We start from the raw sequence: 13,537 nt of genomic DNA, 5'->3' as shown, positions 1-13,537 counted from the left end.
AGTCACGTGATGCCCTCATACCTTCCCCCAAATTCCAGCACACACGCCCAGCCAGACCAACCACAGCATGTCAGTGTATATTCATGTCTTTATTATATATATATAAAAAAACCAAGATTAAACAACACATTTCAGACTTTTATTCGGGACATCATAAATCACAAAATTGGTTCGGGACTTATAAATAAAATGCCTCCTCCTTGGTAAAAATCTACATTCTCTCATGATAAGCATGGGCCGGTATGGACACTTACAAACGCACTACAATCATCGATCAAAAATGGTAAGACCGTTATAACTACGTGGTGTCCCCATCACCTTGTGTTCATGTTCCGTCGCGCCTTCAGAACAACCATCAGAATGAACACTACAGTTTATGCATCATTTGGGATGTATGTAAAATGATCAGTTACTGTGAGTTTATACACACTTTATACCGGCGTTTAACAGGCCACAGTGTAAACGTTCAAAAGGGTGAAGCAAACAACATGTGTGACATTCTATAAAATATTCTAGTCTTGGCTTAAAACCCAAATCAGTACTGATTATTCCCTGTAAGTTCTGTAGCCAGAGTTTCCACTTCTGTGGAGTGCGACCTCTCTCTCCTTTCTTTTTTCCACATGGTACCTTTCCTTACTTTCTTTGGTTTTCAATTCTAAGCTGTTGAGAGCAGGAACTGCTACCACATGCACGTGTAAACCAATTAATTCATTTCACCGCATGCATGGCATTTCATTGTAAAGTCATAAAACAGAGAAAGTCCATCTAAACAGCATTTCCGTTCAAGACAGAAAAAAAAAAAGAAGAAGAAGAAGAAGAAGCAGAAAAAAAACTTGGAAAAATGTAATCTGGATCTGCTGGACAGGAGGAGTTCTCCTCTCCACTGTCGCCTGCTGACCTGTGCTGGCTCAGAACAAGGGACTGAAACTAAAAAAGTTTTGATGCTATCTGTTAAGTGTTAATCAGTACGCACTAAAGGGAATACAACTATAACGTGCTTGACTGCACTTAACAGTACTTATTCCCAGCTTGTTTTCGTTCTCTGTATGGTGCCCTGAGATGACTATTATTATGCGCTGGCACTATATAAAAAACCGGCAACTTTTCATTGTTCAAAACATTTAGAGGATTCTTCATTTCTCAAAAGACTCCAAGGCCCAAGTGATATATCAATGAGATCCGTGGAACAGAATCAGTCAGATGGGCCTTTTTAAATGTCAATTGTCCCTTAAAGGTTCAAACCGAGGGAGAAATTGCTTGTCCCTGCAGCCGCTACTGAAGGATGACCTCACCACAGAGCTGTGGAAAGAAGTGCAAAGGAAAAGAAAAAAAAAAAAGACATGGGAGTGAAAAATTCTTGAGTGTTTCTCCAAACCATCCTTCAACCTGAAGAACATGTTATCTGTCACTGTGATGCTGATCCAGTCCAGTAGCTCAGCCTCAACCGAAGCAATCTCTGGGCTCAGAGACGACGATGAGGGGAAAAATAGCGAGCGTTTGCTGAGAGGGAGCAGGTCGTTTGGACCCCATGTATCATCTGTGATCCGGAACAGTGTTCTTTAGCCCTTGGTGGTTGGAAAAGAAGTGGAGAGAGGGTAAGGGATTGGATGGGGTTGTTATTTTCTGTCATTCAGTTTCACTCAGGCCACAGGATCGCCTCCACTCCTGGCCTCGTTCATGAATCCACTTGTTTGATACTAAAAAAGAAAGGGAAGAAAAGACAGTAAGCTTAATCTATGTCTCTGACTTCCTCAGACACAGAACAAAAGTTTACACTTTCCATCTTATGACTTACAGACCAGTTCTGGCATCAGTTGTGACACAAAGTTAAGCAGTTAATAAAAAACAATCATGTTCTATTGAGTAAATGCAAACTTCACTTATTATGTTTCCACAACCAACGAAAACACTTACCCCACTTATTTCCCACCAACACTGGACAAGCTGCATGCCGGGTGCTGTAGTCTCCCTCCCCACTGGCAAACAGATTGTACCAGAACACAGCACTGCCCTGGAAAACAACAGACAACAGCGGCGATGAGCTCTTCATACCCTCCATGAATCCCAGTGAGTCAGTCGTACTCACGCTGCATGACTTTTCAAGACATCTGGCAACTAAAATGATCAATTCAATACCCAAGTGTGCATTTGATAAAATGCTGACACGAATGTACAAATAGGCCCTTAATTAGTCAGCATAATCCTGTTTTCTGTGGAAATTAATCCCCACCAGATATTTGGAAATGTGTGAATGATAGAGCTTGTGTATCGATGAGTGTGTTTTTTGTGATGCAGACTTTGTGTTTAGTTGGCTATTTATAATGTGGAATTACTGTGGCTAAATCAGTACTGATAGATGTTCAGAAGTGTTGTTATATTGTTACCTTTTGAGGCCAAACTGATGCACCTACATCAGGGAATACTGTAGCTCCACCTGCAGCTACATCACTCATCTACAACAAAGAGACAGGCAAAATGCTGTGTTTACCCATTTTCCAGGGGAACATCATTTTGTGATCCTTCAGAGAGACTCTGATGAAAGGTGAGGAGACATTTGGCTTCACTTCTTATAACCATTTACAATGTACTGCATACTATAGTTTGGAATAATTATCGACCACAGTGCTACACCTGTTATGTCAAGACTGGGTCAGATGGATTTAGCTAATTTGGGTAAATAATTAAAGTATTACAGCTATGGGGGAATATTTGATCAAGTCACACACATCTATACATCATCTATGCATCTAGATTTTTGGCACTGAAAAGGAGAAGTTGTTTTTTTTTCAAATTCTGAACATCAATTACTCAAGAGAAATAAAAAAATTAAAAAACCTGGTAAATACATATTATTTCTGTTATCTGCAACAAATTTTTGTTTGGCTCGGAACACTTTGAAGGGCAAAGGCGGTTAAGCCTGGCTGACACTGGGCTCTTAAGATAGCTCAAGAATTCAAAATATTAGATTTTGCATATCTGCAAACAAACAAAACCAACACGGGGCCAAAAAGAAAAGAAAGCGGGTACAAGAAAAAACATTAAGTTCAAGTCCCATAGAGAACGCAATGTGGTGTACAAGTATAAAAATCATGGATTTTGAATTATCCATGAATTAGGTTGAATTATATATCAATACATTTCAATTATATATCAATACATTTCAATAGCTGTAAATTCACCCTTTAAAAAACGTGTAAGAGTTGTTGTAAAATATGAATGCATACATTTAAGTAAAGGGAATAAGATAAAAATGTTAAAGGTGTCACCTTTAGCATCACCACAGTGGGATGTGAGTGTGCTCAGTTTAAGTGCTGCATGTCAGAATAAACGTATTTGTCATTAACTATATTGTTCAAATAACTGATTTAACAACTCATTCAACACTTAACAAAAACTAGAATATAAAAATAAACTGTGAACAAACAGTCTACAAAATATACATAGACATATAAATAAAGACTCTATGGAACCACAAGAAAATCTACTGATTACGCTCATGTAATTATTATTATTATAATACCAAATTTTACAAAGCAACAGCAGCCCAACATTGTCCAATTGTCCAGTTTACTTACATAAAAAAGCCAAGTTGCAATACGATTCCCAGTGCCCAGTTCTTTGAAGGCATCCGGCTCATCTTTCTGTACAGAGATAACCAACAATAGGGTAAATGCTCTGTCATATCGATTCCACTGTGTATTCACAGAAGTTAACTTCACTGAGATGTGTAGAGCGTACCCTTCCAAAGTCAAAGTGAGGTTCGTATTGACCTCCAACACCATAATTTGCAACCTGCAAAGACAAATTAATATTAATTTCACAAATGTCAGGCTCAATAGGTCAGGCTCAATAGATAAACAGAAAAACAGAGGTTTAGGAGACAGGGGGACTCAGTTTTCCACATAAAAATATGATGGGATTCATACCACAACCTTCAAATAACTCTTTACCTGCAGCTCTTCAGCTGTGTCCATTTCCAGCCCTGTGAGATCTTCAATTCTCTGGTTGATCTTATCAATTACTGGATCTTCATAGCCAGTGAGCCAAGCACTGGAATACAGGAAGAAAGCAGAAATTGAATAAGGAAAAGAAGATTCTCTGTTGCAGTTCTTCTGGATACTTATTTGTCCACTAGATGGCAGTAGAGATTTCTTCTCAAAAGGCAACAGAGACTTGCCATGCTGGCAACATGCTATAAAAAGCTTCTGGAGAAGTTCTGTTTTTTTTCAGTCAGATGATAAAAAGGAAAGCAGAAAAGGGAAGCAGAGGTGTGAACAAAATGGAAAAGGCCCGAGATTTGAGATTTAGAATCTCCAATCGGCTCAGGGTACAGGGTTGTAGTGGCAAAAATATTTTCATGGATTTAACCTTTTGTTTTCGCTCTCAAAACCCTGCCCAATTCCCTCTGCATGAAGGCAGACTTCCTCACAATAACTGCAGACACACTGTGATGCATATATAACTGATTACATACAAGATAGAGAAAGAGAATTTGGTATGCAAGTTTCATTTTTGCAGGGATGTTGGTCCAGATGTGAGCCAGCAGATTCTTTTACTCAGATTGTCAGTTCAAAGAGAGGACAAACAGTTCTTCAATCTGTCTGTTCTCTCAGCACTGATGTTAACCCTGTTTGGAAAGACAAACTAGCTTGCACGTACACATACGAAAACATCATAGTGACACCACACCCATGCACATTTACCACAACCCCACACATGTAAAATAACTCCCAAGAACAGTAAAACCAAACAGATGTGGGGATTTGTGGGGGTTGTTGAGCCGGCTAATTTTAGGACGGTTTTCAAATTCAGCATTGAGCAATGTAATTAATCTAAAAGTTAAACAGTCATTTGTCTGCCGTTTACGTCTTTGTATTTCAAGGTTTTTGTGCATCCCGTCTACAGCCATGGAGGTTTCTTCATCTCTCCTGCTAATACTGAAGTTCAGAAAGCAGAGTAGTACCGTGTAACCGGATATCATACCTTGAAATGGGATATTGAGATAATTTGGTAAAAATGTCTGGAGAGAGGAAATACAGGTTTAATAAAAGCTCCATGAAAATACCCAATCAGCCTGGTAAAATGAAAGATGTTAGCTACAACAAAACCAATAAAAGAGGTTTGTTTATCTTGATTTAAACTATCTTTTCCATCAGTAATCACTGAAAACCTCTTTTTGTTAGTTTTACACGTGTAGCTAGCCATTTTCATTTTTTCTGGGTGCAAAGCCAAACAGCTGTTTCAGCCACTTCACGCTGATAAAGATGAAGTTGGATGAAGAGGAGGGGAAGGCAGCGACGCCTTCCTGGTGACCTGTGACCCCTTACCTCTTGGAGACTCTGTATTGGGCTGTGGTAAGTTTCCCAGTTTGGGGGTCATGCACCGTGGCTCGCCTTAACTACAGTGGTCCCAGAGGCACACCAAAGAAGAGGAAAAGAAAATACAAAAAAGGAGGAAAAAGGACAATGGAAGGTGATACACAGAGGAGGGTGGGAGGAATAAGAGGTGGGAAAGGGAGAGAAAAGAAAGGCAGATCCGGTCACTAAGTTTCAATGTTAATCCTACGAAGGACCAGAGTGTTCCACGAGACAGTGCTGGAATCCTGCTCTATATTTAAAATAATCAATAATTCAATCAGTTATCCATCGACTGCCCCTGATACACCTTCTGGTCCACAAAAGCAGCTATGTTAATATCAACCAGCAGAACAAGTAACACATTTCCCCTCCTCTATTTTCTTGTGTTACGTTTCTACACCAGACCCCTGAGCCAAAAACATATCCACAAAGACATCCTGAGAACATGCTGTAAGCCAAACCGGGTTTTTTTCCACATCCGAGCCGTTTGTGAAACTACATGAGATAATATGATTGCACTATATTTGCTTTTCAAACAAGTAATAGTCTACAGATGTCTATATAAGCCGTATAAATCCTTATTCACAGTTGGATTCAGTGTTTTAAGCTCAAGGGCCTTTCAGCTTTGAAGGGGCATAGAGATGAGGCTCTGGACAGACGGGAGTACAGAAATTAAATGGGATGAGATATTGAGGGGAAAAGGAGAGGAAAAAAATCCCACTTTCTCCCTCTCAGTTTTCTCCAACATACTCATGTCTATGGCAGCTTCAGGCTCTGTCTTACCTTTTGCTGATCCTGTAAGGAGCAGTCTCCAGCACTCCAGTGACGGGGTTGGAGATGGTTGCCCTGCGTAGCTGCGAAGCCAGGGACATGATTTACCCACACACAGATGCACACACATATAAACATGTGCATGCCTGTGTGCTTGTCTAACTAACGACCAGCCTCACAGCTTTGACCTCCCAACCCTACACATGCTAAACCTACTATTGAATATGTTAATCTACTCAGAATTACTTACTCTTGGTTTTGCCAGCTGCTTGACTTTCTCAATTTCTGCATCTGAGATGATGTCAAGGTAGCGAACGATATAGGGCCTGTCCCATTCATCTTGCTGTTTGACAGGTGCCAGCACATATTGGGGATTGTGATTGTTGTCATAGTAACGGCAAAAGAGCCTGCTCTGTCTGCGGGGTGTCTGAGAGACAATGGAAGGAGGAAACCAAGGGTTAAAACTGAGCTCGAGTTTGTCTTTTTTTCATCTTTTCTTTTTCTGAGATAGCATCATCTTCCTCACCATTCTGATACCTTCCCCCCGACAAAGCATCTCATACTTCGCCCTCTCAGGAATAAGAGAGGAAGCCTTTTTGGACTTCTTTTTCTTCTTCTCTTTCGTTGTTTCTCTCTTCCCTTGCTCCTTCTCTTTGCCGGTTTCCTCCTCTGCAGCCTTTTTCTGCTTCTCCAACTGGAACTCAAAGTATTTCAGGTTGCCCTTGGCACGCTGGTGCTCTGGGTCTGAAAATGAGTGATAAATAGAAATGACAGCAGTGATGATGAATACTGATGATTGTGGCGATGTCACCTAATACCATCACACCAAATGCAATCAAAATAAAATAAAGATTGTATTCCATTCATACATTTTGCCCTTAACTCAGAAACAAGATGTACTATTATCTGAATTAGAACAAAAACATTATAACGTGTCTTTTCAGCAGATGATACCACCCAATATGTTTGTGAAATTTGGAAACACATTCTTAAATGACATTGTAATTCTGAAGAGTGCAGAGGGACTCACCCAGTTCAAGGAGCATCTTAGTGTACTCCAGTGCACGCTCTATCTCTCCCTGTTGGTAGACAGCGTAACTGAGGTAGTCGAGCACAGTCACCTTATCTAAAGTGGACTCCTCTCCTTCATCAAACTGTTTCAGGGCCTGAGCCATCCACAGCTCTGTGTGGTAGTAATCAACATCAGAATAGGCAATTTTCCCCAACTCATAACAATCCTCCACTGTCATCTGGCTCTTGTGTCTTACTCCTGGTATGAAGAAGAGGGTAACAATGGCATATTAGATTATAACAATCCTTTTAATGAAGTTATCACTCCACACAGTGTTATTTATACTGAGGATGAAGGTTCGTCATGATAAAATAGGTGTCGTGTAAATTTTGCATGTGATGTGATTTACAGGTTTTACCAGGCAGGTTTCCTGTAGAGATGGTGTTGGCATCCAGTCTATATGTGTCTTGTAACCGGAGAAGAGCTTTAGCAGCCCCTGTCTGATCCTCCTCTGTGGGAAAGTACTGTCTCTGGATGGTCAGGTTGGAAATAAATCCTGCAAGAGTTGGACAGGACAGATGAAGTATTCGGCAGGAAGTATGGAACAATTGGCCAAATGAGCAATAAATACATCTTGGGGTGACTTTGACTTCTACGGTGACAAATGTATTCGTATGTTGTCTGATGTAGACAAAATGAATGGCAACGACGCGCTTCAATTATTCTGTGCAAGGCTTCCTGCTGCTAAAACATATCATAAATGTGTAGCACAGCGTTGCTGTCAACAAGGAAACATTGCTCTACCCCTTTAAAAGTCCTGGGTTTAGTTTATTGTTTTGAGCTTTCAGCAAAGAAAAACACAGAGTGAATCCAAGAGTCAAAGTCAATCCAAGGTCATTTGGAATGCAGTCCATCGACCAGTCAAAACAAAACTTTTGGCGCAATGTAGCAGCTGAGAATCCTGTGGATGTCATTATTTGAACCACATCTTCTTTGTTCATACCATCAGTGGTGTCCTTAAGTACAAGACTCTCCAGGTCCCCCCACTCCGTGTTCAGCCTCTTCATAAGTTTGAAGGCATTAACAGGGTGGCCCAAGAAACCTTCAGGGTCCTGAGTTGCTGTGGCTGTCAAAGAATCCAACTTATCAGCCCACCTGTCACAAAGAGGCCAAGTTAAGTGCACTGATTACTGGAAAAAAACCACAAGTAATAAATTATATGTCATCATTGTCAAAATATGGGTTGTACAGGAACTTGCATAAGACCCAACAAATTTGGGCGTCACGTTTGGCAGCATAGTTTTGGCTTATTGTCAGGATATGCATCTCAAACCATCACTTATGATCCCTTTACAGTGGGGTTACATACTAAGGAGTCGTGTTTTTATCTGTTTGGTGAACATAAACGTGAAGGTTTGAACCACATATGTTGAATTTTGGCTGCCACATCTCTCCATAAGACTGCTCTGGTCATTGTCAGTCCAGTGTAGATGCTCCTTATCCAACTTGGTCTGCTCTTCATTTTTTGGGGTTGTTAGAGGGTTTCTCTCTGGAAACACTGCCACACAGGTCCGCTCACTTCAACAAAGGCTGTGATGATGAGCTTGGAAATGTTCAGCTTGTGCTTGGATGGCGCTGTATGTGTGCAACACTGTGGTCACAAACTCACCGTTTGACCTGGTCTAGTTTGTTCTCCTCTGCTCTGATGTAGTCCTTCAGAGATGTGACGAGGTCTTTTTCTGTGTATAACAGATCTGTCATCTGGCCTGAGGGGAACAAATCAGAGGTGTTTGAACAGCAATATGTGCAGCTACACAAAAAGCATTCAAACCTGTATAGATTTACCTATGGAGGTGAAGAAGTCATTGTGGGCTGAGAGCGACTGCAGGCTGCTCAGCAAAAATAAACACCAACATGGTAGCTCCATCCTGAAGAAAGAGAGACAGAATTTGATCAATTGATTCAATTGTCTGTACCAACATCGTTCCATCACAGCTGATGAATCATGGTGACACCTGTCAGGGCTCCATGGGATGCTGTCATATCTGAGCCTCATAGTCAGCACAACTTTCAACTTTTAGTCATCTAGTGCCTGTTTTACTTGAAATAAACATGAAACACCTCACATTACAAACCAGAACACTTTTTTCTCCCCTTATTAACGTCACTGCTGCCATATTGTTGTCTTCTCTAGTTCCATCAGTCCTGTTCACACTGTACTAAATTTTGGTCTGACAGACCTTGACAGGTATCTGGGCTGAGGGCATGTTACCCATGTAATTCTATACCATTCGATCATTCAGAGACTGATTCCAATGCAAAACACTTATTTCTAAGTGTTTAAAAAGACATATTCCTTAAATATAAAGTAACAGGTGACTCTAAATAAGATCTAATACTCAACATTAAACACTCAGGTAACAATAGTGATATGAAGAAGCCAAATAAATAAATAAAAAAAATCAACACAACACACCTCAAAGTAAGGGCTAAGTACAAATATATAGTACATGACTAATAAACATATGAAAGTATATGGCTGCTTCCTAAATGTATTTCTTATGCGTTTTGAATTTAAATCTAGCCTGTGACTATAGGCAGGGAATATTAGTTTAATCCTTTTAGAGATCCAGTCTCTCAGGCTCCCCACAAATCCAAATATAAGTCAGTGGTTTCTGTTACTATGTCTGGTTTAGGCCTGGATTTGGCTCGGGCATAGATCCTAGAGGACTTTTCTGCACATGTGGGCACAAATTAGAACAGAACGACACACAGTGGACATAGAATTTAAAAGTTTTTGAGATAGTTCTATCAAACATCAAACAGGACTGACAGTCTATCCAAACCTGAACCTTTGCTGGCCCTACGGACAAGCACGATGTGAAATGATCTGAATAAAGAAAAGTTAAATAAACAAGTAGCTTTAACAAAGCAAGTGGAAAGAAATCATTTTGAAAATATTCACATACTCCTGTTGGCAAAGCAAAGGTCATACAAGAAAAGCTTATAACTGGAAGCAGACAACAGGATCAGGCAGGTCCTGACTTCTCACAAGTTCAAGCCTGGAGTGAAAAAAAAAAAGGGGGGGGGGCTTATGGTATTTCAATTTAGGTCAGCAGAATGCAGCACAGAGGAATTTACCCTAGAATCTCATACAGAATTAAAACTAAATGAAATGGCAAACCAATGCATCTCAGTAAAAAACTGCAATTAAAAACAAAGCTTATCATTATACTTAATAACAACTGCTGCTTTAAAAAAAAAGCTTTGGTGTCACTCAGTGCAAAAATAAGATAAAAACAAAGGGAATGTGACTATTGTAATCGCTATAATGACAAGGTGACAGCTTCTGTGTCTGCTGTAACAATGTTGCAGAAGTGGAAAGTCAGGATTAAATCTGAATGAGTGGCGGTTATCATTCTGATCTGCGCCTCAGGCCACACACAAGAGTGAGCGACACTGAGATTGTTTCTATTCATTAAAGCTTGTGGATGACACCGACATTATCCCGGTGACCCTCTGTTCAGGCACGCACATCAGCTCAGAACCAGTTTAACTGATTGAAAAAACTATGACACGCTTGAATCTTCTGCTGAACCAGTCTACAAGTACCCAACTTCCCTCTACCTGCCATGACCCTTCTATCATTCCTGACTTTTCCTTCAAGAAATTACCTTATTAAATGGCACAATTATTTGCCAACACAATTCATCCCTGACAGTGTTCGATGTTTGCTGATGGATACTTTGTATGATGATGCTAATGTCATATAACAGCCTACACCACTCAACTTGCTCTCTAAATAATTGCCACTGGCTACTGAAAAACCTATATTTCACCAATAAAAGCAATAGCTGCAGGGAGGGTTCAAGTGTAGAGGAATGTTTTAGCAGATTAACAGAATGGCAAAAATGTGATTTTGTCAAGAACAAATGGCTCAAAAAGTGCTTGTACGCTTTCCAAAGTCCTTTCTTGTATTTGAAGACATTTTTTCGAGGTCTGTCCATTGCTCTGACAAGATAAGAATCTGCTAATTCACACATTTTGGACATTTCATTGACATAACTATCAGCGGTCTATCCCTAGAAATATCATTCAGCTGGGAAAACTCAGATGAAACCCCCTTTTGTTTTCTACTCACTATACATATTCATATTCATATGTATTCATATGTATCATTAATACATATATTAATAAAGCTTTTACTACTCTGTCAAATCATAAATGCAATTGACAGAGTTTTTCATCAGCAATCAGTCCTTCCGAAACACAAAGAAACTTCATAAAGAAATCCCTTGGAAGCTTATAAACTGAGTGCCATTCGCATAATAAGCAGGCTTTTAAGTGCAACCATGCGCATGTGCTTTTGCACAAAATGCATGGCTGTTTCTGTTAATAAGAATAGTTTTCCAGAAGCTTCTTCGCAGGGAACAACGAGGCGCCTGACAAATGTCTTCCTTCAGGTTTTCACAGGGAGTGAAGCTGTGGAGTCAGATAGCACAGGATGTGGATGGAAATGGACTGCCACGTCTTCGCCCCTCCCCGCCGAGGAAACCCATGTGAGGACTGCACGCTGCCCAATGGAGTCTGACTTAACCTGCACCAACCCGTTGAAAACCGAGCAAATATAACTGCAATAAGTGGGGGGTGTTACACACAAAAAGGCAGCTGGTGTTGTTGCTTTACGCCGAAGGTAGAGAGAGGTTTAATCACCCATGACGAATATTCAGTATGAATAACGTTTCTCGTGAATATTTCCTTTTATACCATTAAAGTCGTGAATACGGCAGGCTCACACCAGCAACCTACGTGGTTAGAATATGTGACTAAATAGAACAGTTGTAAAGAAAAAAGCAAAAAAAAAGCTGTAAATGATCTAAGAGGCGCTAGTTGTGTGTGCAGCATCCCACGCTGCGACGCACAGGAATGCAATAACAGTGAAGTCAGACGTAAACAGGACAACGCTTGCACTCCCGTCTCTGACCATTTTCGGCTTAAGCCACAAACTTCTGTCACAAATCACGTTTTACTAATCATAACTGCTTCCAACAACTATTGAAAAAAGTTCAAGCTGCAGCGGCCTTAGCTAGTTTCCAGCTAAAAGTCTGAATCGCCGCTGCTTACGGCAAAACTCGGTGGAAAAGTGAGTCTTTAACTGTAAGTGGACGTTATAATGGACTACAGCGGGCACAGGCTTGCTTTTCTTATCTTATCTGTCTCAGGAGGCAGTATTTACCTTGTCCACAGCATCCTGTTGCAGCAGAAATGTGTTCGCACCCGTTAGGTCCTCTGAAGTCTTCCTTAGATCATACTCGGGGAAGTTAACGGATTTTAGAGGATTCCGGCGGTTCCTCCTATTTGTGATGTTTCGGTACGCTGTTGGCCATCTGATGGTTAGGGCTGGATTTCTGGAAGGCTGGACCCGAATGCTACGTGCAGACTCATGCGTACAGTTTCCCACTAAAATTGGGGGTTGTCGTTTGTAAGTTAGGGGAGGTGTCTGTAGCTGTCTTGACCCGCAGTGACACGACCATGGAGAATTGTTTTGGGGTTTGTCGAAGAAATCATGCAAAACTAACGTCACCCATCTGCCACGTGTTGAAAACCTCTTGCAAACTCTGAAGTGCTCTCGTTGGCCGTGAAGTCAGCCTGACTCCTCACATTTTTAATATTTTTTCTACTACATGTTTTTTATTGAGATATAATTGTACTCAGGACTTAACAGCTTATTCAAACTGATGATTTGTCGAGGTTTGCTCTATGTATTTGCATATTAATCTGCAGAATTCTCCTCTTCCCACATTCCAGACAACTGCCTCCTCCCACCTGAAAAGTTTGACTGGAATGCTGCTTAGATTAAACAGGGTGGAGCATGAGTATTCGTGTCTGAGAGAAGAAACGGTATAAATTTTCTTAGTTAGTATATCTTTACTAAAACACAACATACCTGTTCACATATAATGCAATGGTGTTTTTTTGCATTACTTCAATAGTTAAAGCTTTCACCACGGATGTGTCAAGCATGCAGCATGACTCAGCATAAGAATATCAGCCTCACTTGAACTAACAGTGAAGTATTTTCCATGAAAGAAAAGTTACATTAAACAAATTTAAATAGATCTTTTAACAGCTATCACAAAGCTCAAGAAAGCACTTTTAGAGCTTCTCAAACAGGTAAGACTGGTGTGAAATTCATCCAGTCTTTAGGAGTCACAGCACTGGTGGACAATATCGTCTGTGAATTATAGAAATAACCATTATACAGTTTATCATTTATAACGTGAGTCTGGACTCAGATTGCTGCTTCATAAGTTGGCAGCTGAGGTTTGCATATGGTGCTGTGCACCCCCCATCATTCCCTTCAACCACTGCAGAGTATGAGGCAGTGACCCATGTT

At 40.5% G+C, this 13,537-nt stretch overlaps 1 protein-coding gene across 2 annotated transcripts; it reads right to left on the bottom strand.

Moving 5' to 3' along the window:
- Nucleotides 1–125: 125 nt before the first annotated feature.
- On the bottom strand, nt 126–12,620 carry p4ha1b (prolyl 4-hydroxylase, alpha polypeptide I b). 2 transcript variants are annotated; one of them, XM_072390789.1, is made up of 15 exons: nt 12,377–12,620; nt 8,986–9,068; nt 8,810–8,906; nt 8,144–8,295; nt 7,559–7,696; nt 7,159–7,398; nt 6,655–6,872; nt 6,379–6,555; nt 5,328–5,398; nt 3,951–4,050; nt 3,739–3,792; nt 3,576–3,641; nt 2,385–2,453; nt 1,915–2,011; nt 126–1,697 (listed from the first exon to the last, which is right to left on the bottom strand). In XM_072390789.1, the coding sequence occupies exons 1-15, from the start codon at nt 12,388–12,390 to the stop codon at nt 1,627–1,629; spliced, it is 1,647 nt and encodes a 548-aa protein (XP_072246890.1). In that variant the 5' UTR covers nt 12,391–12,620; the 3' UTR covers nt 126–1,626. The 2 variants fall into 2 exon arrangements, with proteins under 2 accessions (XP_072246890.1, XP_072246889.1); XM_072390788.1 differs by lacking the exon at nt 5,328–5,398 and adding an exon at nt 6,141–6,211 and having other exon boundaries at nt 12,377–12,619.
- Nucleotides 12,621–13,537: the final 917 nt, after the last annotated feature.

Source organism: Leuresthes tenuis, unplaced genomic scaffold, assembly GCF_036924035.1.
Source record: "Leuresthes tenuis unplaced genomic scaffold, fLeuTen1.0.hap1 SCAF_8, whole genome shotgun sequence".
In the NCBI taxonomy this organism is placed as follows: Eukaryota; Metazoa; Chordata; class Actinopteri; order Atheriniformes; family Atherinopsidae; genus Leuresthes; species Leuresthes tenuis.
Note: the sequence above shows the minus strand (reverse complement) of the source record. Positions and strands in the feature narration are given on the sequence as shown.